The 21,370-nt window shown below is 32.9% G+C and overlaps 5 protein-coding genes across 7 annotated transcripts; all 5 read left to right on the top strand.

Moving 5' to 3' along the window:
* The first annotated feature begins 216 nt into the window (after positions 1–216).
* On the top strand, positions 217–6,492 carry LOC126675334 (ATP-dependent DNA helicase Q-like SIM). Of its 2 annotated transcripts, XM_050369958.2 has the most exons (15): positions 218–861; positions 954–1,173; positions 1,263–1,373; positions 1,544–1,733; positions 2,033–2,351; positions 2,549–2,772; positions 3,224–3,280; positions 3,808–3,888; positions 4,033–4,096; positions 4,403–4,502; positions 4,584–4,667; positions 4,924–5,011; positions 5,194–5,307; positions 5,436–5,528; positions 5,978–6,492. In XM_050369958.2, the coding sequence occupies exons 1-15, from the start codon at positions 546–548 to the stop codon at positions 6,281–6,283; spliced, it is 2,367 nt and encodes a 788-aa protein (XP_050225915.1). In that variant the 5' UTR covers positions 218–545; the 3' UTR covers positions 6,284–6,492. The 2 variants fall into 2 exon arrangements, with proteins under 2 accessions (XP_050225916.1, XP_050225915.1); XM_050369959.2 differs by lacking the exons at positions 5,194–5,307; positions 5,436–5,528 and having other exon boundaries at positions 217–861.
* Positions 6,493–7,165: 673 nt separating this feature from the next.
* Positions 7,166–7,899, top strand: LOC126675337 (histone H2A.1-like). The gene is made up of 2 exons (XM_050369966.2): positions 7,166–7,456; positions 7,549–7,899. The coding sequence occupies exons 1-2, from the start codon at positions 7,253–7,255 to the stop codon at positions 7,774–7,776; spliced, it is 432 nt and encodes a 143-aa protein (XP_050225923.1). The 5' UTR covers positions 7,166–7,252; the 3' UTR covers positions 7,777–7,899.
* A 351-nt stretch (positions 7,900–8,250) lies between these two features.
* LOC130015310 (putative protease Do-like 14) lies at positions 8,251–9,146 on the top strand. 2 transcript variants are annotated; one of them, XM_056105131.1, is made up of 4 exons: positions 8,251–8,395; positions 8,500–8,605; positions 8,685–8,741; positions 8,850–9,146. In XM_056105131.1, exons 1-4 carry the CDS (start codon positions 8,381–8,383, stop codon positions 9,092–9,094), a joined length of 423 nt encoding a protein of 140 aa, XP_055961106.1. In that variant the 5' UTR covers positions 8,251–8,380; the 3' UTR covers positions 9,095–9,146. The 2 variants fall into 2 exon arrangements, with proteins under 2 accessions (XP_055961106.1, XP_055961105.1); XM_056105130.1 differs by having other exon boundaries at positions 8,256–8,395; positions 8,676–8,741.
* Positions 9,147–14,695: 5,549 nt separating this feature from the next.
* LOC126675338 (histone H2A.1-like) lies at positions 14,696–15,429 on the top strand. The gene is made up of 2 exons (XM_050369967.2): positions 14,696–15,002; positions 15,087–15,429. The coding sequence occupies exons 1-2, from the start codon at positions 14,799–14,801 to the stop codon at positions 15,312–15,314; spliced, it is 432 nt and encodes a 143-aa protein (XP_050225924.1). The 5' UTR covers positions 14,696–14,798; the 3' UTR covers positions 15,315–15,429.
* Positions 15,430–17,699: 2,270 nt separating this feature from the next.
* On the top strand, positions 17,700–21,034 carry LOC126675335 (putative protease Do-like 14). The gene is made up of 11 exons (XM_050369962.2): positions 17,700–17,804; positions 17,894–17,999; positions 18,080–18,136; positions 18,245–18,424; positions 18,530–18,651; positions 18,873–19,084; positions 19,176–19,257; positions 19,448–19,590; positions 19,736–19,856; positions 20,025–20,117; positions 20,732–21,034. The coding sequence occupies exons 1-11, from the start codon at positions 17,790–17,792 to the stop codon at positions 20,846–20,848; spliced, it is 1,248 nt and encodes a 415-aa protein (XP_050225919.1). The 5' UTR covers positions 17,700–17,789; the 3' UTR covers positions 20,849–21,034.
* The last annotated feature ends 336 nt before the right edge of the window (positions 21,035–21,370 follow it).

The raw sequence follows: 21,370 nt of genomic DNA on the forward strand, positions 1-21,370 counted from the left end.
TTATATAAAATCTTACTCGTCATGGGATGTGGTAAAAAATATAAAAAAAATTAGTTTCCCGGTTGCCACGTCATCAAAAGTGACCGGAAATTGTTTAAAAAATCATTTTGATACAAACGTTAGAAGGTTGGGTACCATTTTGGTACAAATTAAAGGTTATGTACCATTTTCATACAAGGTGCGAAGGTTGGGTACCATTTTGGCTAATAACCCACACATACATGAGAAACAAATCAAGGTCTCTTCAATTTCAAAGTTTTGGCGGGGACTAAAATCAATCCACTTTTTCGCGGCCACATTCACTCTAAGGAAGAAAAAAAATTAGGTTACCGTTTGGGTTCTTTTCCTCTCTCTCGATCCATAATCAGTAGTCTAATTAGTTTCAGTAGCAGCTGTTTCGTTAATTCCTTACCTAATTTTGTTAATTATGCATTTTATTTCGTATTTAGGGTTTTTTACAATGCAATTTTAGCTTCCATAATTTCATTTATTTTTCCCTATAATTTTCTACTTATTTTCTATTTATATCTAATCTTGCAAATCAAATGAAACAAACTAGAATTTTGGATCATTTTCAATCTTCAAGTAGACCCAAAAGACTTAGAACTAATAATAATGTACCTAACATTTCTCATAATGTAGCAGAATTTAAGGACTGTTTAACTAGTTTGGATTGTAGTAACCTTAAAACTGTTGTGTCCGAAGAAGAGGCGGATATGGGGTTGTTAGATTGGGAAAATAGAGCTAATAGTGTTTTGCATAAACATTTTGGTTATGTTTCTTTGAAAAGTTTTCAGAAGGAAGCTTTAGCTGCTTGGGTAGCTAACCAAGATTGTCTTGTTCTTGCTGCAACGGGATCTGGTACTTGTGCATTTTAATTTATTTTGCGTGTTTGCTTTTCGTAATTGGTGTTTAAATTATGGCGATGATATGTTTGCTTTTCGTTATTGCAGGGAAATCTCTGTGTTTTCAGATTCCGGCGTTATTGACTGGGAAGGTTGTGGTGGTGATATCGCCATTGATTAGTTTGATGCATGATCAGTGTTTGAAGCTATCAAAACATGGCATTTCGGCTTGCTTTCTTGGATCGGGACAACCTGATAACAAAGTGGAACAGAAAGCAATGAGAGGGTTGTATGACATAATATATGTTTGTCCGGAGACAGTTTTACGGTGAGAAACATGAATGTCGTGTTTCCTGTGTTTGTAAGGGTTAATATTTGAGTTGTTTTTACTTAAAGAAGTGCTGAATATTGCTGCAGATTGATAAAACCACTTCAGGGGCTTGCAGGAAGTCGCGGAATTGCTTTGTTTGCAATTGATGAAGTGCATTGTGTATCTAAGTGGGGCCATAACTTTCGACCTGACTACAGGTTTCATTTCCCTCTTCTCATTCACATGGATACTATGTTTTTTTAGTTACGTGTATTGGGTCGTCTAATTTTGACCTTCGATTTCATATGCTGTATCCTTCCTTAATCACCTATTGTCATACATTACTAGTTTATATGCTTCTCTGGTGGATTTATTTTCCAATTTTCAGGCGTCTTTCTATATTGCGTAAGAACTTCAGTGCTAGCAATTTGAAATTCTTAAAATGTGATATTCCATTGATGGCTCTGACTGCAACTGCTACATTTCATGTTCGAGACGACATTATTGAATCATTAAGCATGTCTGAGAAAACAAAGATTGTGCTTACTTCCTTTTTCCGACCAAATCTACTGTTCCAGGTAAACCTCTGCCAGTGCCTCCTTTTCAGTTTCCACAATTTTGACTCTTTTGGCACCATGTGTATGCACTTTCTTTGATGTTTATTGGTTTTACCTGTATTTATTGGTAACATGAAGTTGCTAAGAAAATAATGTTGTGTCACTTCTTGGAGATCAGTTGTAAATCTCTGTGGCTCTTCCGCTCTTGGATAATTACAAATATTATAAATTTTTATATTTCCACATTAATGTTATACATGAATGTTGCATCCGTATCTCCTACTGTAGAGAACTAAAACATTAGTTGCTGCAATATACAGGTGAAACATAGCAGAACCTCATCTCCTGCTTCTTACAAGAAGGATTTTAGCGAGTTGGTAGAAGTATACACCAGAAGGAGAAATACAGGTGCCAAGACACAGAACGTATTCTTGAAAATGTCAAATGATAGTAGCCTATCAGAAGAAGATGGGTTTTCTCCAAGTGGCACGATCAGCTCGGAAGATGAATGCAGTGACGCAGATGATGAAGTAAATATTTTAAAGAAAAATGGATCAACTGCATTGGAAGCAAAAAAACTGTCAATTGAATATTTGGAAAATGAGGTTGATGTCTTTCAGAGTGTGGATGACTGGGATGGTATTTATTCTTCTTTTATTTGAAAGTCCTTGTTAAAGTTGTTCCTTTATTGAATTTTTCTTGTACTAGCAGTATGAGCTTTAAAATGGAAGGTAAACCTTGAAAATGGGTAGCAGAATTTACATCTTGTGTCTAATTTTCATTTTTGTTATGCATTTATTATTTTCTTTTTAATTCTTCTACATTTAATTTTGAAGTGGCATGTGGGGAGTTCTGTGGACAATCTCGCAATGACTGGGATGCTTGTGAACTGACTGAGACAGTTGACCCCCCTAGTGCCGCAGAAGAAAGATTGAAATTTTTGCAAGGGCCTTTAGGGGAAGGCCCGACTATCATATATGTCCCTACACGAAAAGAAACATTGAGGATTGCAAAGTATCTTTGTAATTCTGGTGTGAAGGCTGCAGCTTATAATGCATCGGTATGTATTTTTTAAATGTTACATCATCATCTGCGATTAGATGCCCACTGTCTAAAATTTGTTGCAGTAAGTTATAACTTATAGTATTACACTTCATGCTTCATTTGCTAAATCAGCTTTACATCCAAAATGACTTGGTTTAACTCGGTTGCAATCCCGCTTTTGTGAACTCTGATTTTATTCTGAGACAAAAAGTGGAAATTCACCACCTTGTTCTGATTAATTGGTTGCACAACCATTGAAATGTATAACCATGATAATGCAGAGTCAACCATGGTGTAAATAAGCTAAAATCTAAATGGTTGGAAACTTGTGCACATATCTACAACTATCACCAGAGCATTTATCCTTTTTTGCTACTTCATTCTCATTGCTGGTGTTATGCTATGTCACTCAATACTCCTTGGAAAAGTATATCATGTATCGTGTCTAATGAGTTCTTTTTGCTCAGTTGCCAAAATCACATCTGCGGCAGGTTCACGCGGAGTTTCATGAAAATGCGCTAGAGGTAGAAATTTGGGAACACATACTCTTGTCTATTATATTTTATTCATCTGAATCATAATTGAAGTAATGATGTTAGGAACAGAAGCTGTTTTGAGTGTAGGTAGAGGTAGAAATTTGGGAACACATACTCTTATGTCTATTATATTTTTTTCATCTGAATCATAATTGAAGTAATGATGTTAGGAACAGAAGCTGTTTTGAGTGTAGGTAGCCTGTTTACTTGAATCGTCCCTGCATTGTTTATTTTTTTTCTATCCTTCATTTAGTGATGACAAATAGTTGTAGAGGCTCATAGACTTCTGCTTTTGATGACATATTTCATATATTTAGCAAATGAAAAAGTTAACAATATCTTGAAGTCTGCTCCCTAAATGGAAGCTGATATTAATAGATCATTTTTCATTATTCTGAATCTGAACGATGAAATTGTAATATGCTTGTCTACGTATTGAATTTCCTTTCATTTCCCGATATAGCTGTAGTGACTGAGATCGAGCTTGGACCCTTCTTCTAACCTCTTCACTGTAGGTGGTTGTAGCAACAATTGCTTTTGGAATGGGAATTGACAAGTCAAACGTTCGAAGAATTATCCACTACGGGTGGCCACAGGTTTACATTCGATACTGCCACCATATTTGGTTTGGTATTGGCAACATTTCGCGTAACGCATGTAAACTTATCATAGTATAAATCTTTAGATTCTTATGTCATATTTGGTTCTAAAGTGTCTTTAACTCTGAAGTATAATCACAGAGTTTGGAAGCGTATTATCAAGAAGCAGGTCGTGCAGGAAGGGATGGGAAACTAGCAGAATGTAGTAAGTCCAGTTAATGCAGTACATATATATTCTACTCAGTAAACGAGATTTTGTGCTACTTTTATAGTTAATCACACAGGACAAATGTGCATCTCAAAACTTGTTTATTACATATGCTCATAAGTGTCACTGTATTAGTTGTTTGTAAGGGAAGTTGTTTTAACTGTAAAACATTAAAGGTCGGGCGAAGAACTGTGGACTTATATGGAAGCTAAAGTAATCTTTTACAGTTTCATCGGCACTGATATTGATAGTTGTAAACCATAATTTAAGTATTTTTGTCTTTTACTTTTTGGGGCAGAGCAGTTTTATATGCAAACCTGTCGAGAGGACCATCTCTTTTGCCTAGTAAAAGAAGTGAAGATCAGACTAAGCAGGCATACAGAATGCTGACTGATATTTTCAGGTCATTACTGATTTTTTTGGCAGCGCCGTATTTTCCTTCTTCTTTTTTGCCATTTCAAAGATTGATTTTTTTTACCTGCAGATATGGAATGAATACCATAAGCTGTCGAGCTAAGACACTTGTGGAGTATTTTGGGGAAGATTTCAGTCATGAGAAGTGTCTCTTGTATGTAATGATTCTTTCTATTTTTTTTTTTGGATCTGTTTTAAGTCTATGCAGTGAGGTTTTGTATGATTCTTTGATAGGTAAAACTGATATTTATCTTGTCTATAGCAACTGAATTCTCTGCCTACTTACTTTATACATGAACTCAAAATTAATTCATACACCCAAATTTATTTGCAATTTTTTGATTGCCACCGATTGACAAATGACCTGTATACTGTGTTGCTTAAGAAAAATCTATAAATATTTTATGCAGGTGTGATGTGTGTGTTGGAGGGCCTCCTGAAATGCAGAATTTGAAAGAGGAGGCTGATATTTTGATGCAGATTCTTGCTGCTCATCATGTAATTTTAATTATGGCTTCATTTTTTTCTTGCCAACTATCTGCAGCAGGAGTTGTTTCTATGGTCTTTTTATACTATGGATTCTTTGAAAAAGAAGTCATATTAGTCAGACTCAGAACCATAGATAGTAATTCCTTTTTCTCAGCCGTATCTTATTAATGGTAGTTGCATGTGATATTCAGGGACAGAGCAGTTGTGTCGATGCTTCATATGATGATACATATTATGACCTTAAATCACGTACCTCGGTCCAGAAGCCGAACCTAAGGATGTTTGTCAGTAAATTAAAAGAGCATGTAATATTGTTTCCAATTTTTCCTAATTATTTTTCAAGTGTATACATCTCAAATCCTATATTTGGTCGGTACATGTCATTGACTCGTCAACTACTTCTAATAGTTTTTTGCTTGGTGCTGATAAATAGTCTCAAAAGTTTGGAGCAAAAGACCAGCTTTGGTGGCGAGGTCTTGCACGAATTTTGGAAGGCAAGGGATACATCAAAGAAGGCGATGACAAGGTACATTCTGAAAAAAGCTTTGCTTTTCAGCTATATCACACGGAAACTTCTCGAGTCAAATATTTTGGTGTAAATATTTTGTTTCCGTTTCTGAATACCCTTCTGAAAGGCCGAAACTCTATGTTTATTATCTATTTTTATTATAAAAAAAATCATCTCTCTTTTTTCTGTTTTGAGGATTTCTCATTTCGGTGTGTTCCCATTTCCGTGCTGTATAGTTTTTTTGAATAGTGTTAGTTGTTTGACCAAGTCTGGCAATTTACAATAGAACATATTTCTACTTTTCTTATGTTTTGTTTTGCTACTAGTGCAAAATCCAACTGCAAATAAATTTGAAGTTGAAATTTGTATGGCGTTAACATCAATTGCTGTCACAAGCAAACTGCAAAATATACGTGTTCATGTAAATGCTTCAATTGCGGGATTCATATTTTCACTGTTTCTGACAGATTCATGTTCAAATAAAATTCCCAGAGCCAACAAAACTGGGATTGGATTTTCTGGAATATGAAAGAGATGAGCCTTTCAACATATATCCTGAAGCAGACATGCTACTCTCAATGAATCAGTCCAAATCTTATTCTACTTTTGCAGACTGGGGAAAAGGTTGGGCTGACCCTGAGATCCGTCGTCAACGATTGGGGAAAGGAAGAAAGGATCGAAAGCCACGGAAGCCGAGAAAGTCCAGAAAAATTAAACCAGATCTTAAAACTGCTAGAGGAAGAATAACATTAAAACTCTCCAAACAAAAGTGACGTGGCACTGATTTTTAGTCTTTTGTTAATGTTTTGTAGTCAAACAACTTGCATTTTTCAGGTCCAACAAAGATAAGAATGTCCATGACCACAATGTTTGTAGAGCTCAGTAAATGGAGGTACATGAATTCATAGTTGATGACTTGATTTAGTGGATGGAAAAGAAAACACCATCTAAGTGTTAATCTAATTTAATGATCAGTATTAAATAGTTCTAAGAAATTGAACACTAATTAATTTTTTATTGCTTGATTGTCATCGGCAGTTACAGGTTACCTCCTAACTTTAATTGCTATGTTTTAGGAGAAATTAGTCAAGATAGTGAATATGCCATGTCAATATATAGGTCCTGTTTTGATTATTGTTTACTGGTTAAATAAAAAATAAAAATTTGCATATTTTTAACGACTATTTCTAATTCTTAATTATAAAAATTAGATCAAAATCCTTTCAAGCCGATCAAACATGATTTATCATAGTTCAATTAAGCTATGTTCTTTATTATAAAATAAGTAGTTCAAAATTTTAAACATTAAATTATTTTTGAATAATTATTTTACAATAAAAAATAAAAAATTATATTATATTCAATCAATAAGTACTTAGTAGATTTAATACTTTAATTCTTTGACCACTTTAATTCATTAATCCAATTACGCAAGTAACTCATGGTGTTCCGCGAATTGCCAGCATGGGAAATCCAACGGTTCATACCAAAACTCTTACATTTCATCCCTCTGTTCCGTAATATCGACTCAGCATGCCAAACTGAAACACACACCGTTAGATCATAAAAGTACAAAACAATCTGCTCCATTAAACCCAACTCACACGGATCGCCAACGTAACACAATTCTCCAATAAAAACCCCGCCATGAACTCAACATTATCACAACACAACCTCAAAATTCGAAATTGAACTCACTTTCCCTCCTAAAAACGCTCTCGTCTCAATCCTCTCCCCGTGAAATGGACGCTTCAAAGGAAAAGAAAGGCGCCGGCGGCAGAAGAGGCGGCGAGAGAAAGAAATCCGTCTCTAAATCGGTTAAAGCCGGTCTCCAGTTTCCCGTCGGTCGTATCGCAAGATTCCTTAAGAAAGGCCGATACGCTCAACGTTTCGGTTCCGGCGCTCCAATCTACCTCGCCGCCGTACTTGAATACCTCGCCGCTGAGGTATATTTACATAAATTTTTATTCAATTTCCCAGATCTGGATTTTTTTAAATGTTTTTATTGATTGATTTTACTTTTTTTAATTATTTTTAGGTTTTGGAATTGGCTGGTAATGCTGCGCGAGACAACAAGAAGAACCGGATTAATCCGAGACATTTACTGTTAGCGATTAGGAACGACGAGGAGTTAGGAAAACTGTTAAAAGGCGTGACGATTTCTAGCGGCGGAGTGTTGCCGAATATTAATCCAATTCTATTGCCGAAGAAAGGTGCCGCTACTGAGAAATCTGCCGCTGAATCTAAATCTCCTAAGAAGGCTTAGATATATTAGATTTAATAATAAAAGATTTAGGTATTAGTTTTTAGGTTTCTTTGTCTTTTTTGTTTTTAAGTTAAAAATGTTAAGTTAATCTGATTATGTAATGAAAATTTCTCTGTTTCTAGCTTTTTGTTCTGTATTACAATCTGTTTGGCATCTTCATATTGAATTTAATCAATTCATTTTGAGTTGCACATTGTAAACAATATTTTCCTTTAATTGTTATAAAAACTTTCAGCTGTTTGATTAGTTATAGAGCTTTTATTAATTGATTAATTTTGAAGGGGTTAATTTTATTTTATTTTTGCAGATAAGTCCCTGGGAATAATAATTGGAAAACTCAAATGATAAAAAAAAGAGTCTGAAAATTCTGCTCCACGTAATTTGTCTATGTTAGTAATTGATTAATTAAATAAACTAATTTATATTTGTTAATTAAAATCTATTTTTTTGAACTTAGAATCTCTATGTTAAACTATAAACAAAATAATTAATTGTTTTTGGCATAAGATTATAATTTAATTTAAAATAGCCTCTGAACTGGACCACAACGAAAATAATAAATTTATTTTTCTGGGTTGGGAAGGGTTTAAGCAGGGTTTTGAAGATGAATCAATTTCTGGTAAAATCTCTTTAAAATTTCGGATGCATAATATTTCCGATTACTTGACCAGTTTAATTAAGATAAATCAATTCCTTTTGTTTCTATTATTTTATTGTTGACAGAGAAAGGCTTTGATCTCTTCTAGCCGCAACTCAGTTTTTCGGACCCTAGCTTATGCGGCTTCCGGGTCGGGTCTTCTCGATGCTTCTTTCAAAAATTTAGATTCTGGTGAGCTCTCTCTATTTTACTGTTCAGAATTAAAAAAGTTAAAGTAATTAATTATTGCTATAATTGTTAGGTGTTGCAGATGTATCACTATCAATCTCAGAGGCTTTGATCTCTTTGCGCCCTTCATCGGAGTTCGGTTTGTACTAATCTTTTTCTTTGCTGTAAATCATAATTAATTGAATGAATTAGGTTGTGCTGTTTTATTTAGTATTATTTGTTTTAATTCGGAGTTCGGATTTTATAGGTAATCAGCCGATATATTTATCCAGAGTTAGTCCTGTTCCAGCGGCGGATATAAGCAAAGAGACTTCTGGTTTTGTTGGAGATGCTCCAAAACCATGCTGTGGATGTTTGGGTAGGGATACTATAGCCAATGCGGCTGCTAAGGTCGGTCCTGCTGTTGTTAATCTATATGTTCCACAAGGTATGTATTTGGTGAGTGTTTTTTCGAGTTATGTTGTAATTGTAATTCTTGCCTTTCTTGGATAATTGTTGAACATTTATGTGTATCGAAAATGTGTATGAATGAAGACCTTTCTTATGTTATGCGTGTAAAAGATTGGAGCACTCGGAGAATTTTTACAAGGTTAAACAGAATACCATGAATATTGTAAATAAAAACAAAACTAAATAGACTAAGGAGATACTTCAGGATGTTAATATTAGAGAGATCATTCACTTATTGTTAAGCATTCAGCCAATAGTAATAGCCACATGAAAATATACTTTAGATTTTTCATTGTCTGGTGCTATTACTGCTCATTTCAAAACATAGTGAGTAGAGGCCAGAGAAGAAATATTAATGGTTGTAAAATGTATCAGGTTATTTAGAAACTTAACTAGCTTGAGACCTAAAAATTTTGAATAAGTTGGCTTTTAATGACATCTCTAATAAGGATCTCTTTAATGAGATGCTTTATGAGGAGAATATTTTTTCCAAGGCATCTCTATATTCAAATGGCCTAAAAAGAAAGCATTTTAAGGGGAAAGTCTAGATTTTCGCGGATTAAATTGGAGACCAAAATACAAATATATATAAATACAGGATCGAGAGTATCATTTTTCTATTATATATATATATTATCACTTTTGAATAGACTACATCAATTATAATGATTATTTAAACATATACTATCTCCGTTCCACAAAAATAAATAAAGTTAAATTTGCATTACAAATTACAAATATATATTAAATTAATTATTTTATATTTATTTTTATACTATTAAGAAATTTTAAATATAGTAATAATAAATTTTCAAAGTATTAATCATTTTTTTCATATTAAAATAAAATTTCAATAAACTAAGTGTGCTATTGTTTTTTATATTGAATAATATGGTAATTAATGATGACGAAGACTATAAAAAAAATAGTTGAAATAAATGAGCGCTAGTATTTCAATCTAACTAGTCTTTAAATAAAAATAAAAAGTTTATTTATATTTTAGAATGTCTAAATTTTAAAATTTGCATATCTTAACTATATTTTTTAACGACTATCTCTAGTTCTTAACTGTAAAAAATTAGATCAAAATCCTTTCAAGCCGATCCAACAAGATTTGTCATAGTGCAATTAGGCTATTTGTTTTTCAGAATCAATCGAATCTATTAATAATTCAAAGCAGTTACAGACTACAGTAGTAAGAAACTCAGGAAAGTGATAGAACCACTCCTGATGACCTGACATAGAACGGGCGGTTTGCACTAACAAATGTGTAGCCTGATTCGCATATTGTCTTATAAAGAGAAAAGACACATTATTAAACTGCTTTGCCAAGACAACACAGTCCTCGACAATAATATCAGGATCTGCTAGGCTCAGATTCCTAATTTCCAAAATAAGCTCCATTGCATCCGACTCAACTACCAAATCGTTGACATCCTTTAACCAGCTAAGAACCTCCCGTATACCCAGAACTTCGGCCATTCTAGGCGAATACCCGCCTGCCCAGTGAACTTGCCGAGCTCGAACAAGGGTACCTTTGTCATCTGTAACCACAATGCCGATGCCAACTCCTTCACCTCCAGAAAAAACCGCTGTGTCGCCATTGGCCTTCAGCCACCCACTCTCCGGAGGCTTCCAACCGATTCTGTCGTCGTCCTTCATCACCTCCGCTATATTCATCTCGCCTAAGAAATTTCTAGCAACTGACCTAGCAGTAAGCTGAGAACAAGAAGTTGAAATAATGCTTTCAACTGTTCTAACTTTGTTATTCCACACAATTCCATTTCCATTAGCCCAAAGATTCCAACAAATCAAGCTACCAATTCCATTCCTATTGGCCCAAAGATTCCAACGGCTCACCCACTCCATGAAGCTACTCCCATGCACGTAACCTGGAGTCTTTACCACTTTCCAACAATCCAACGCAATAAAAGAATTAATAAAAAGATGGACATCATTCTTTTTACATGAGGAACACACTGGACATGTATTGTTAATAAACACTTCCCTCGACTCGAGAACATCGGCCAAAAGGAGATAACCCGATCACACACGCGATAAAAAATTCCTCACATGCAACGGAATATCCAATTTCCAAATCCGATTCCAAGTATTATTCTGTAAACTCACCACAAGCTGCCCTATAGAAACTCTTAAATGTGAATCTTCCTTTAGCATCAAAAATCCACTTCCAACCATCGTCGATATCGCGGTGACGCACTGGAATTCTCATAATTTTGTCCACATAAGAGTTGTCAAAAATATCCTGTACAAGACCCACATCCCACCGAGAACCATCATCCTCAAATAAACTGTCAACCTTAACATTTGCTAAGTTAGCCGATATCGACGAAGAAATGAACGCGTCATCAGCGTCTTCTAACCAAGGACTTCCCCATACACTTGTTTTTCTACCATTGCCTAATTTAACTCTCGACCCTTTATTCACGATCGGAATGGTTTCAAAAATGCTTCGCCATACATAACTAGGATTCGAGCCTAACTTAGCATCGAGAAACGAAGTGTTTGGAAAATATTTTGCATTATAAACTTTAACCATCAAGTTATTCTCCACACTTATAAGACGTCAAGCTTGTCTAACCAACATCGCTAAATTAAATTCTCGAATTTTCTTAAAACCCATTCCTTCAAATTTCTTCGTCACGCAAAGCTTATCCCATCGAGCCCGATTAATCCCCTGCTTCTTCTTCTCTTGATTTCGACCCCACCAAAATGAGTTTAGCATTTTTTATAGTTCGTCACAAAGATAAGAGGAATCAAAAATAACATGAGCACGAGCACGTTTTTAGATAAAAATTTGCTTACTTGGACATTCGATTGGAATCCATATGTCATGTCACGTCAGCAAAAACGTCACTAATAGTTTGCCAATGTTGTTTTTGAAAAGACACAAAAGGTGGTTCCCTGAATTGACACGTTTAAAAGGTCGTGTTATTTTTGAAATTTTGTTTAAAGGTGGTGATTTTATATGTAATCAACCCAAAAATCATTCATCACATAGTTCGGCATCGATTGAGCAACTGTTTTGATTACCACTTCTTTCCCTCCCCTTGATAAAAACTTAAAATTTCAACCCTTAACTTTATTCCACACTCTATCTTTGATGAAGCCAAAAATGTCACATTTGTTTCTACCAATCAAAGAAGGCAGACTCAAGTATTTGCCACTGTTAGACATCTCCTCGACCTCGAACACAATACGGACATCGTCCGTAACTTTCTTACCAATGTTCAAACTGAATATAATATTAGATTTTAATAAGTAGTTCAACTTTAAAAAAATTAAATTATTACAGAATAAGTAGTTCAACTTTAAAAAAATTAAATTATTTTTTATTATTTATTTTATAATAAAAGCATAGATTTATATTATAGTATTCAATTTCAATCAGTTAGAAGGTTTAATACACACTACAAGAAATTTAGCTTATTGTGATGAAAAATTTCATCATTGTATACTCAAATTTTGTCACAAATGGTATATTGTGACAAATTATGTTTGTCACCGAGTTTGTCAAGACAACCTCGTCTCAATAACGTTATTATGAGAAAAATACTAATTTGTCATCATAAATTTATTATTGTGATAAAAGTTTTTTATCATATTAAATATCTATTATGACGATTAATTATATCATAACTAATTTAATTTTATCACAATTAATATTAATTTGTCATAATAAATTATCTATTTTAGTGACAAATTTGATTATTTGACAAAAAAAATTGTCACAATTTTAATCATGACAAGAACAATTTTCATTTTGAGTAAATATATTTTGTCACAAAATTATAATTTAACAAAATATATTGTCATAATGTATATGATGATGAAAATTATTGGCGAATTTTATCAAAAGAGTATATTTTTTTTTATTAATGCAATCTTCATTTATAAGAAACATAATCAGTACAATACCATGTTACAAACTAATATAAAAAGGAACTAATAAAAAAATTACAATTTTACTAAATACAAAAAGGATAAATAATAATTCAGCAAAATTGACTATATAAATTATAAATACAAGAATCCTGAAATTCTAATATAATATCAAGATAAAAACAAAACAAAAAATAACTAAACAAAATTTAATAAAAGAAGACATCTATTTGGATGTTGCTTCTTTATCAACTCATCAACTTCGATCTGCAATAAAAATAAACATCAAATTAGACTTAAAAAATGACATTTGTGAGAAATGAATTTTGTGAAAATCAGTAAAAGCACAATTTAAATCAACAAACAAAAAAGTTTAATTTAAGAGCCGAGAATTCTTCAGTAACCGAATTAAAGTAAACTAACCTCGGCACTCGATGAAATTAAATTTCTTAATCTCTGCAAAAGCTCATTAGTTGGACAATCATAGTAACCATTTCATATCCCACATTTCTAATTTCAGTCTAAGCTAATCATTACAATAGTAGACTAATGATTTCGAACTGAATCTGAAACACTAGCAGAAATAAACTGATACCCATATAACAAAGTTATTCATTTCTACGAATTAGAGTCCATCATCAAGAACAAAACAAACCCACATAAATAGTAAGTAGAAGACGGATAAATTTGAAACAGCTTAGTACAAAGATATAAATATATTAGCTTCAAATGCGCAAAAATAGTTACATATTTAGAATCCAAGAAGGAAATCGGAAAAGAAAGTGGTGAGATGAAAATGAGGCAAATTAAAGAAACAATTGGAGATTTAAGAAAATTATGGTTATAAGAGTTGGAAATTAGACGTGAAACAAAAAAGAAAAAGCTGAGTAAACGTGTGTGTCGTGGGTAAAATGAGTAAAACAAGGTTAGTAAAAACTGCTAAATAGTAACGCGTAAGATCATAAGATGTGTTGAGAAAATTTAATCCAATGATCCAAATTGATTCTAGAAATATGTATGGATTGACATGGAATTTAAATACGTTAGTGGATTGCAGTTATGGTTTATCAAACATATATTTAAAGAATAAATAGATTAAAAAAATGAATTGGGTTTATAGTGACATAAATATTTTAAAAAATATAGATTTATCACAATATTATCTCTTTTTATTTTATTTGTTACAGAAAATAAATTTATCACTATAAATTAATATACCATGACAAAATTTATTTTATCATCATAACTATTTTTATAATATATAATGATAAAATAACTTTTATGACAAATATTTTATCACAACAATTTTTATTTTATTTTATAGTGATAAAGATAATTGACAAAACAGAAATTTATCACGATATATATTTTTTTTACCTTAATTGCTATAAAATAATTTTTTGTCACAATACACCTATATATTATGACAAAATTCATTTTATCATTAAAAAATTTGTCATAATATAGTGAATTTCTTGTAGTGACTTTAATTTTTTTGACCACTTTAATTCACTAATCCAATTACGCAAAATGGTGTTCCGCGAATTGCCAGCATGGGAAATCCAACGGTTCATACCAAAACTCTAACATTTCATCCCTCTGTTCCATAATATCGACTCAGCACGCCAAACTGAAACACACACCGTTAGATCATAAAAATACAAAACAATCTGGTCCATTAAACCTAACTCACACGGATCGCCAACTTAACACAATTCTCCAATAAAACCCCCGCCATGAACTCAACATTATCACCACACAACCTCAAGATTCAAAATTCAAAATTCAAAATTCAACTCACTTTCCCTCCAAAAAACGCTCTTGTTTCAAATCTCACCGTGAAATGGACGCTTCAAAGGGAAAGAAAGGCGCCGGCGGCAGAAGAGGCGGCGAGAGAAAGAAATCCGTCTCCAAATCGGTCAAAGCCGGTCTTCAATTCCCTGTCGGTCGTATCGCAAGATTCCTCAAGAAAGGCCGTTACGCTCAACGTTTCGGTTCCGGTGCACCTATCTTCCTCGCCGCCGTACTCGAATACCTTGGCGCTGAGGTATATTTACATAATTTTATCTTCAATTTTTCAGATGCGGATTTGTTTTATTGATTGTTTTTTAATCTTTTTTGTTAATCGTAGGTTTTGGAATTGGCTGGTAATGCTGCACGAGACAACAAGAAGAACCGGATTAATCCGAGGCATTTACTGTTAGCGATAAGGAACGACGAGGAGTTAGGAAAATTGTTAAAAGGCGTGACGATTTCTAGCGGCGGAGTGTTGCCGAATATTAATCCAGTTCTGTTGCCGAAGAAAACCGCCGCTGCTGAGAAATCTGCCAGTGAATCTAAATCTCCTAAGAAGGCGTAGATAGTATTGTGTTGATGTTAGGTTTTTCAATGGAAGATTTAGCTATTACTAGTTAGCTTTCTGTGTTAAAAATGCTCAACTTATATGCATATTTTATTGAAATTTCTGTTTCTAATATTCTCTTCATTATTCAATCTGTTTGGCATTTTTATTGTGTATTTAATAAATTTATTTTGAATTGTACATGTAAAATAAATTGAGCCATTATGATAAGATGTTTAAGATCCACTAATCATTTTCTAAAGAGAAGATAAATTATTAATATTTTTCATGTAATTGTAAAAATCTATCACATTTTGTCAAAGAACAAACTAAATTGTTGAATTACTATAAGCTAATAAAGTCCAAAGTTCGATAAATGATACTCCCTCCGTCCCAATAGAGTTGTCCACTTTGCCTTTATCACATAGTTTAAGAAAATCAATCATTGTTTATAGTTTTTGTAAAATTTTCCTTACTTTTCTTGTCATACCCCTATTTAATGTAGGGTCCACTTACAATTTACTTTTATTAGTGGACTTTAAATAGGGGTAATGTAGGAAAATTAAGTGTAAAATTAGTTAATTTTTGAAAATGGACAAGAGTTTTGGGACAAAAAAAATTCTCAAAGTGGACAACTCTATTGGGACGGAGGGAGTATTTTTCTTAATTGTTATAAAAAATTTCAGCTGTTTGATCAGTTATTTAATTAATAGTATTTGATTAATTTACTACTAAAAATAAGTCCCTGGTAATAAAAATTTAATAACTCAAATTATAAAAAAGAAGTTCAATTTGATATTAATTATTGCTTACAAGTTGAATGGATTGATGGATACTGAATTTTTTTTGTTTCTCAGCCGTTGTTAACTGTTTAATTAAATGAACAAATTCAAAGATTGAATTGATGTTCCATTATTTTTTATCAATAGAATTTATAGTTGTTAATTGTTTAATTCAATATTATTTTGTGAACTTAATATCTCTATATTAAACTATTAAATAAAAAGGATAATCAATTGATTTTGGCATAAAATGATAATTTAATATCAATAACAGGCTGTGGACTGGCCCACAACGAAAATATAAGTTTTATTTTGAGAAAATTAGACACTATACTGGATTGACCCCAATTAATCCCAAACTTACGGTGTTAAGTTCCAGTTTTGAAATATACGGCTAGATCTTTTTATTTCTCATTTTTATATTTTTCCTTTTTATAAATACGGGTTGATTAAAGCCCTAATATGTTCTTTTTGTTTCATTTTTAATAAGATCAAAATCAAACTCTCTATTTGAGGCGGTGTAAGAAAAAAAAGAAAACAAAATCAGCAATGGCAAAAGCAACTCAGTGGAAGGCCATCTAATTTGTTCTCTCTTATGGAGAAAAGGACGAAAGGGTTACAAGCAGTGGAAGTGGCCACAATTATTATATGTGAAAGAATTTTAACAATATGGAGTCCAGTGTGTTGATCTTCTTCCTTTCTTTTATTTTCACTGCCTTCTACCATCGTGATTATCATCGGTTCACGATCTATCAGTAGGATATCTGCTGTTTTGAGGGTCTCGCCATCGTATTTTTTTTTGCACTTAGATTGAGGGTCACTAATTTTAATTCTTTTTGTTTCTAGTCGTAAGGGCTTGATGACCGCATCGGTGGTTTGAGGAGTTTATTCACGATTTGCTTTTTGATCTTTTGTTTATACACTACATTTTGTAATTTGTTTGTAATGGTTAACATTGGTAAACCGTTGGTTAACTTGTAATAAATTTTATTTTGAATATATTATTAATAAAATCGTTAGTAAACTGTTGCTTTTGTTGCTAGTTCACTAATGGTGGATTAATGGTACACCAATAACCTTATTTTTAGTACACTGTTAGTATACGTTAGGTTAATCGTTGACAAATCTATAGCTAAGTATTATTAAGTATATCATGAATAATTTTTTAGTAAACTTGAATTGCGCATTTTAAACAAAATTTATTTTAAGTTTACCGTTAGTAACCTGTTAGTATGCCGTTGGTTAACCAAACTGTATTTTTCTCGAATATTGAGTATAATCAGCTTTAATTATATATCAAGATAAACGTTTACCAAATATTACCCTTGATTTTATTTAAATTTAATTTTGAAATTTTTTTAATTGATTTTATTTGAAAAGATTTTTAATTGGTTTTATTTTAAAAAGATATTAATTGATTTCATTTGGAAAGATTTTAATTGAAAATATTTTAATTTATTTGGAAAGATTTTATTTGTAGGAAAGTATTAACTTTCATCCAACTATATTCCTTATATAATAATTATTGTAGTTTTATAATTAACACAGTATAGTTTTGTAAAAAAAAAAGTGGATATAGTATTTTTCAATTTTGAAAGTATGACTAGTAATCTTGAGAATATTTTACTACAACATAGGTATTTGTTAAAAAAACACTTTTATTTTTGCGGGTTGTGAAGGGTTTAAGCAGGGTTTTGAATCCAAGTAACAGATGAATCAGTTTCTGGTAAAATCTTTTGAAAATTTTAATGTTTTCAATTACTTGACCAAAGTTAAAATTATTCCCTTTTGTTTCTGTTGTTTAATTGCTGACAGAGAAAGGCTTTAATCTATTCTAGCCAGAACCCAGCATTTCGGACCCTAGCTTATGCGGCTTCCGGGTCGGGTCTTCTCTATGGTTTTATCAGCAATTCAGATTCTGGTGAGCTCTCTAACTTACTGTTTAGAATAAAAAAGTTACTTAAATTGATAAATTATTACTTTAATTATTGGGTTTTACAGATGTATCACTATCAATCTCAGAGGCTTTGATCTCTTTGCGTCCTTCATCGGAGTTCGGTTTGTACTAATCTTTTTCTTTGCTGTAAATCATAATTAATTGAATGAATTGGGTTGTGCTGTTTTATTTAGTATTATTTGTTTTAATTCGGAGTTCGGATTTTATAGGTAATCAGCCGATATATTTATCCAGAGTTAGTCCTGTTCCAGCGGCGGATATAAGCAAAGAGACTTCTGGTTTTGTTGGAGATGCTCCAAAACCATGCTGTGGATGTTTGGGTAGGGATACTATAGCCAATGCGGCTGCTAAGGTCGGTCCTGCTGTTGTTAATCTATATGTTCCACAAGGTATGTATTTGGTGAGTGTTTTTTCGAGTTATGTTGTAATTGTAATTCTTGCCTTTCTTGGATAATTGTTGAACATTTATGTGTATCGAAAATGTGTGTTTTTAGGATTTTATGGGGTTGGCAGCAAGAGAGGCTCTGGAACTATTATCGATTCAGAAGGCACTATTTTAACTTGTGCTCATGTTGTGGTGGATTTTCAACGCTTGAGGGCTTCATCCAAAGGCAAGGTAAGTGGTCATCTGGTCCATATAAAGATTGCAACAATGTTATTGTCTCTCTTTTTAATGCTTTTTCAATATTTTTTAACATAAATTTTAGATTTTCTAGTCTTCTACATGTATATTTCAAGCTTGCAACAATGTCAAGAATTAGGGGACGTAATTGCTTTTGCAACAGCAAAATCTAATAATGCTTTAGACTTGTTAAATAGCATTGTGATTGTTTGCAGGTAGATGTGACTTTGCAAGATGGTCGCACATTTAAGGGTACTGTGATTAATGCTGATTTACATTCTGATATTGCTATCGTAAAGATAAAATCAAAAACTCCACTACCTACGGCAAAGCTTGGATCTTCAAGTAAGCTTCGCCCTGGGGACTGGGTAATAGCTATGGGTTGCCCACTTTCACTTCAAAATACTGTTACAGCTGGTATTATAAGGTAATGAGAACAATTATAAAGTGTTGGAGAATTTGTTTTTTCCATAACCGTAGGTAAAAATGTTTATGATTGTGAATATTGTTGGATCCAGCTGTGTTGATCGTAAAAGCAGCGACATGGGTCTTGGAGGTATGCGAAGAGAGTATTTACAGACAGATTGCGCAATCAATGCAGTAAGCCTCTCTCTCTCACCCTTAAATAACATTTCTTGTATTCTTACTGTCAGTTTGTGGTAGGATCTACTTTACAAGATGACTTGCTTGAGTTTATACTTAGAGAACATGTGTATAGTATGTCCACTCATTCGATTACAAATAATTTAGACATGAACTCAGTTTTCTGCTGTCCACACTTGTGAATTAGGGAAATTCCGGTGGGCCACTTGTCAATATTGATGGAGAAATTGTCGGTGTTAATATAATGAAAGTACAGAGTGCAGATGGATTAGGTTTTTCTGTACCAGTTGACTCGGTGACAAAAATCATAGAGCATTTCAAGAAGAGCGGGTATGTAACAAGGTTTACATGCAATGAAGTATCTGCAAATGATTGTGGCGTACATTAGCATATGTTTCTACTAAGTTTTGTGCATCATTTCTAAGTTCTGGACATTTTGATAGGAAATCATTTTAAGAAAGGCAGTGTTTTGCAGGAGAGTGGTTAGGCCTTGGCTTGGCTTGAAAATGATTGACCTCAATGACATGATCATTGCTCAACTTAAAGAGAGAGATGCGAGATTCCCTAATGTTGATAAAGGCGTTCTTGTACCTATGGTATGTCTTAATGCTTATTCCTGATCCTTTTGCATGGAGGCAAATGTTTTTTGGCAGTGTTTTACGTCCACTTCAGTTTGTTATTCCGTTTCTTGAGGCATGGAAGTTAAATTATATTGATAAAGCAATGTATTACTCTGAAAGTATTGTGTTTCGCCATTGTTTCAGGTAACACCGGCTTCCCCTGCAGATCGTGCAGGATTCCAACCTGGGGATGTTGTAATTGAATTTGACACGAAGCCCGTTGAAAGCATCAAGGAGGTACTGTAATTCTTCTTCTTTTTTTATCTTCCTGAGTAAAAGGAAAGGTCGGGTTGTGGGCTACATTTGGCCTTAAATTGTTAGGGGCGAGCAACGTTCGGTCAAATCAAGCCAAATTAGTCTATCCAAAATAATCAAGTAATACACGGTTCTGGTATGGTTTTCAAGGTTCAAACATCCGGCTTAACCAAGCTGATATATATTTATAAACTATATGAACTTTCTGCTAAATTTTCGGGTGCTCGATGAAATCGAGCTCGAACAAAATGAGAGGAACTGAATCTAGTGGTAGAGGTGCGTGCTTCCTTTTCTATATAAAATATGTAGATTCTATAATATAGCAACTGATTGGTTATAACCGAACTAAATTTTCTGGTTGGTTTGGTTTTGAACTGTAATTTGAACTGTATTAGCAGACTGTTGCTCACCCCTAACTATTTTTCTTGCATTAATTTAAGAGGATTAGCATTAGCATGTGGCGTGTAATTTCATGTTGCTTATTGCTAGACTCACAAGGACTTTCTGGTTTACAAAATCTGAAGTTTTGACACTTAAATATCAAATAGCATAATTGATTTTGTACAATAAAGTTTGCTTGGATGGAAATATTGCAGATAATTGAAATTATGGAGGATAGGATCGGAATTCCCGTGAAGGTAGTGGTGAAGAGACCGAATAATATTTTGGTCACTCTAACTGTTATACCAGAGGAGGCAAATCCAGATATATGAATAACATTTATTTCTGTCTTGCTGAAACTTGCTAAACATTTAACTTCAGTTTGTCAAAATAGTACAGATAAATCCAGATTTTGATGTATCAAAATTACTGTAAGTTTATTCCATATCACATGAGACCGGAATAGGCTTATAAACTAATTGTGAATTTCTTGAAATATAATAGATTTATTTGAATAACTTATAGTACAGATAAATCCAGATTTTAATGCATCAAAATGATTATAAGTTTATTCCAGACCATACCGGAATAGGCTTATAAACAAATCGTTAATTGTTAATTTTTTGAAATATATTAAATTTATTTGAATAGCTAATTTCATTTATGTTTGGAACCGAATAGTGCTCGAATATCTGATTATTAAACAACTGTTTCTGTTTTTATTTTAAAAGTAATGAAAATTTGTAAAGAAAAGAGAAATTTAACAAAGCTGATGTTGTAAATTTAACAAAGCTGTTTTCCGGAGCATATTTGTAAAGAGCTCAACAACTAATGAATTAACTCTTATCTAGTAA

Source organism: Mercurialis annua, linkage group LG3, assembly GCF_937616625.2.
Source record: "Mercurialis annua linkage group LG3, ddMerAnnu1.2, whole genome shotgun sequence".
Lineage (NCBI taxonomy): Eukaryota > Viridiplantae > Streptophyta > Magnoliopsida > Malpighiales > Euphorbiaceae > Mercurialis > Mercurialis annua.

What these genes read in the sequence shown, in the direction of transcription:
- LOC130015310 (XM_056105130.1), top strand. An exon ending in TTTCAAAAATTTAGATTCTG is followed by an intron (nt 8,606 to 8,675) that starts GTGAGCTCTCTC and finishes TATAATTGTTAG; the next exon opens with GTGTTGCAGATGTATCACTA. An exon ending in GCGCCCTTCATCGGAGTTCG is followed by an intron (nt 8,742 to 8,849) that starts GTTTGTACTAAT and finishes CGGATTTTATAG; the next exon opens with GTAATCAGCCGATATATTTA.
- LOC126675337 (XM_050369966.2), top strand. Translation starts at nt 7,253, where the DNA reads ATGGACGCTTCAAAGGAAAAGAAAGGCGCCGGCGGCAGAAGAGGCGGC. An exon ending in TTGAATACCTCGCCGCTGAG is followed by an intron (nt 7,457 to 7,548) that starts GTATATTTACAT and finishes AATTATTTTTAG; the next exon opens with GTTTTGGAATTGGCTGGTAA.
- LOC126675335 (XM_050369962.2), top strand. An exon ending in GTTACAGCTGGTATTATAAG is followed by an intron (nt 19,085 to 19,175) that starts GTAATGAGAACA and finishes TGTTGGATCCAG; the next exon opens with CTGTGTTGATCGTAAAAGCA. An exon ending in AAGGCGTTCTTGTACCTATG is followed by an intron (nt 19,857 to 20,024) that starts GTATGTCTTAAT and finishes CCATTGTTTCAG; the next exon opens with GTAACACCGGCTTCCCCTGC.
- LOC126675338 (XM_050369967.2), top strand. Translation starts at nt 14,799, where the DNA reads ATGGACGCTTCAAAGGGAAAGAAAGGCGCCGGCGGCAGAAGAGGCGGC. An exon ending in TCGAATACCTTGGCGCTGAG is followed by an intron (nt 15,003 to 15,086) that starts GTATATTTACAT and finishes TGTTAATCGTAG; the next exon opens with GTTTTGGAATTGGCTGGTAA.
- LOC126675334 (XM_050369958.2), top strand. Translation starts at nt 546, where the DNA reads ATGAAACAAACTAGAATTTTGGATCATTTTCAATCTTCAAGTAGACCC. An exon ending in AACTTTCGACCTGACTACAG is followed by an intron (nt 1,374 to 1,543) that starts GTTTCATTTCCC and finishes TCCAATTTTCAG; the next exon opens with GCGTCTTTCTATATTGCGTA. An exon ending in GAGTGTGGATGACTGGGATG is followed by an intron (nt 2,352 to 2,548) that starts GTATTTATTCTT and finishes TTAATTTTGAAG; the next exon opens with TGGCATGTGGGGAGTTCTGT.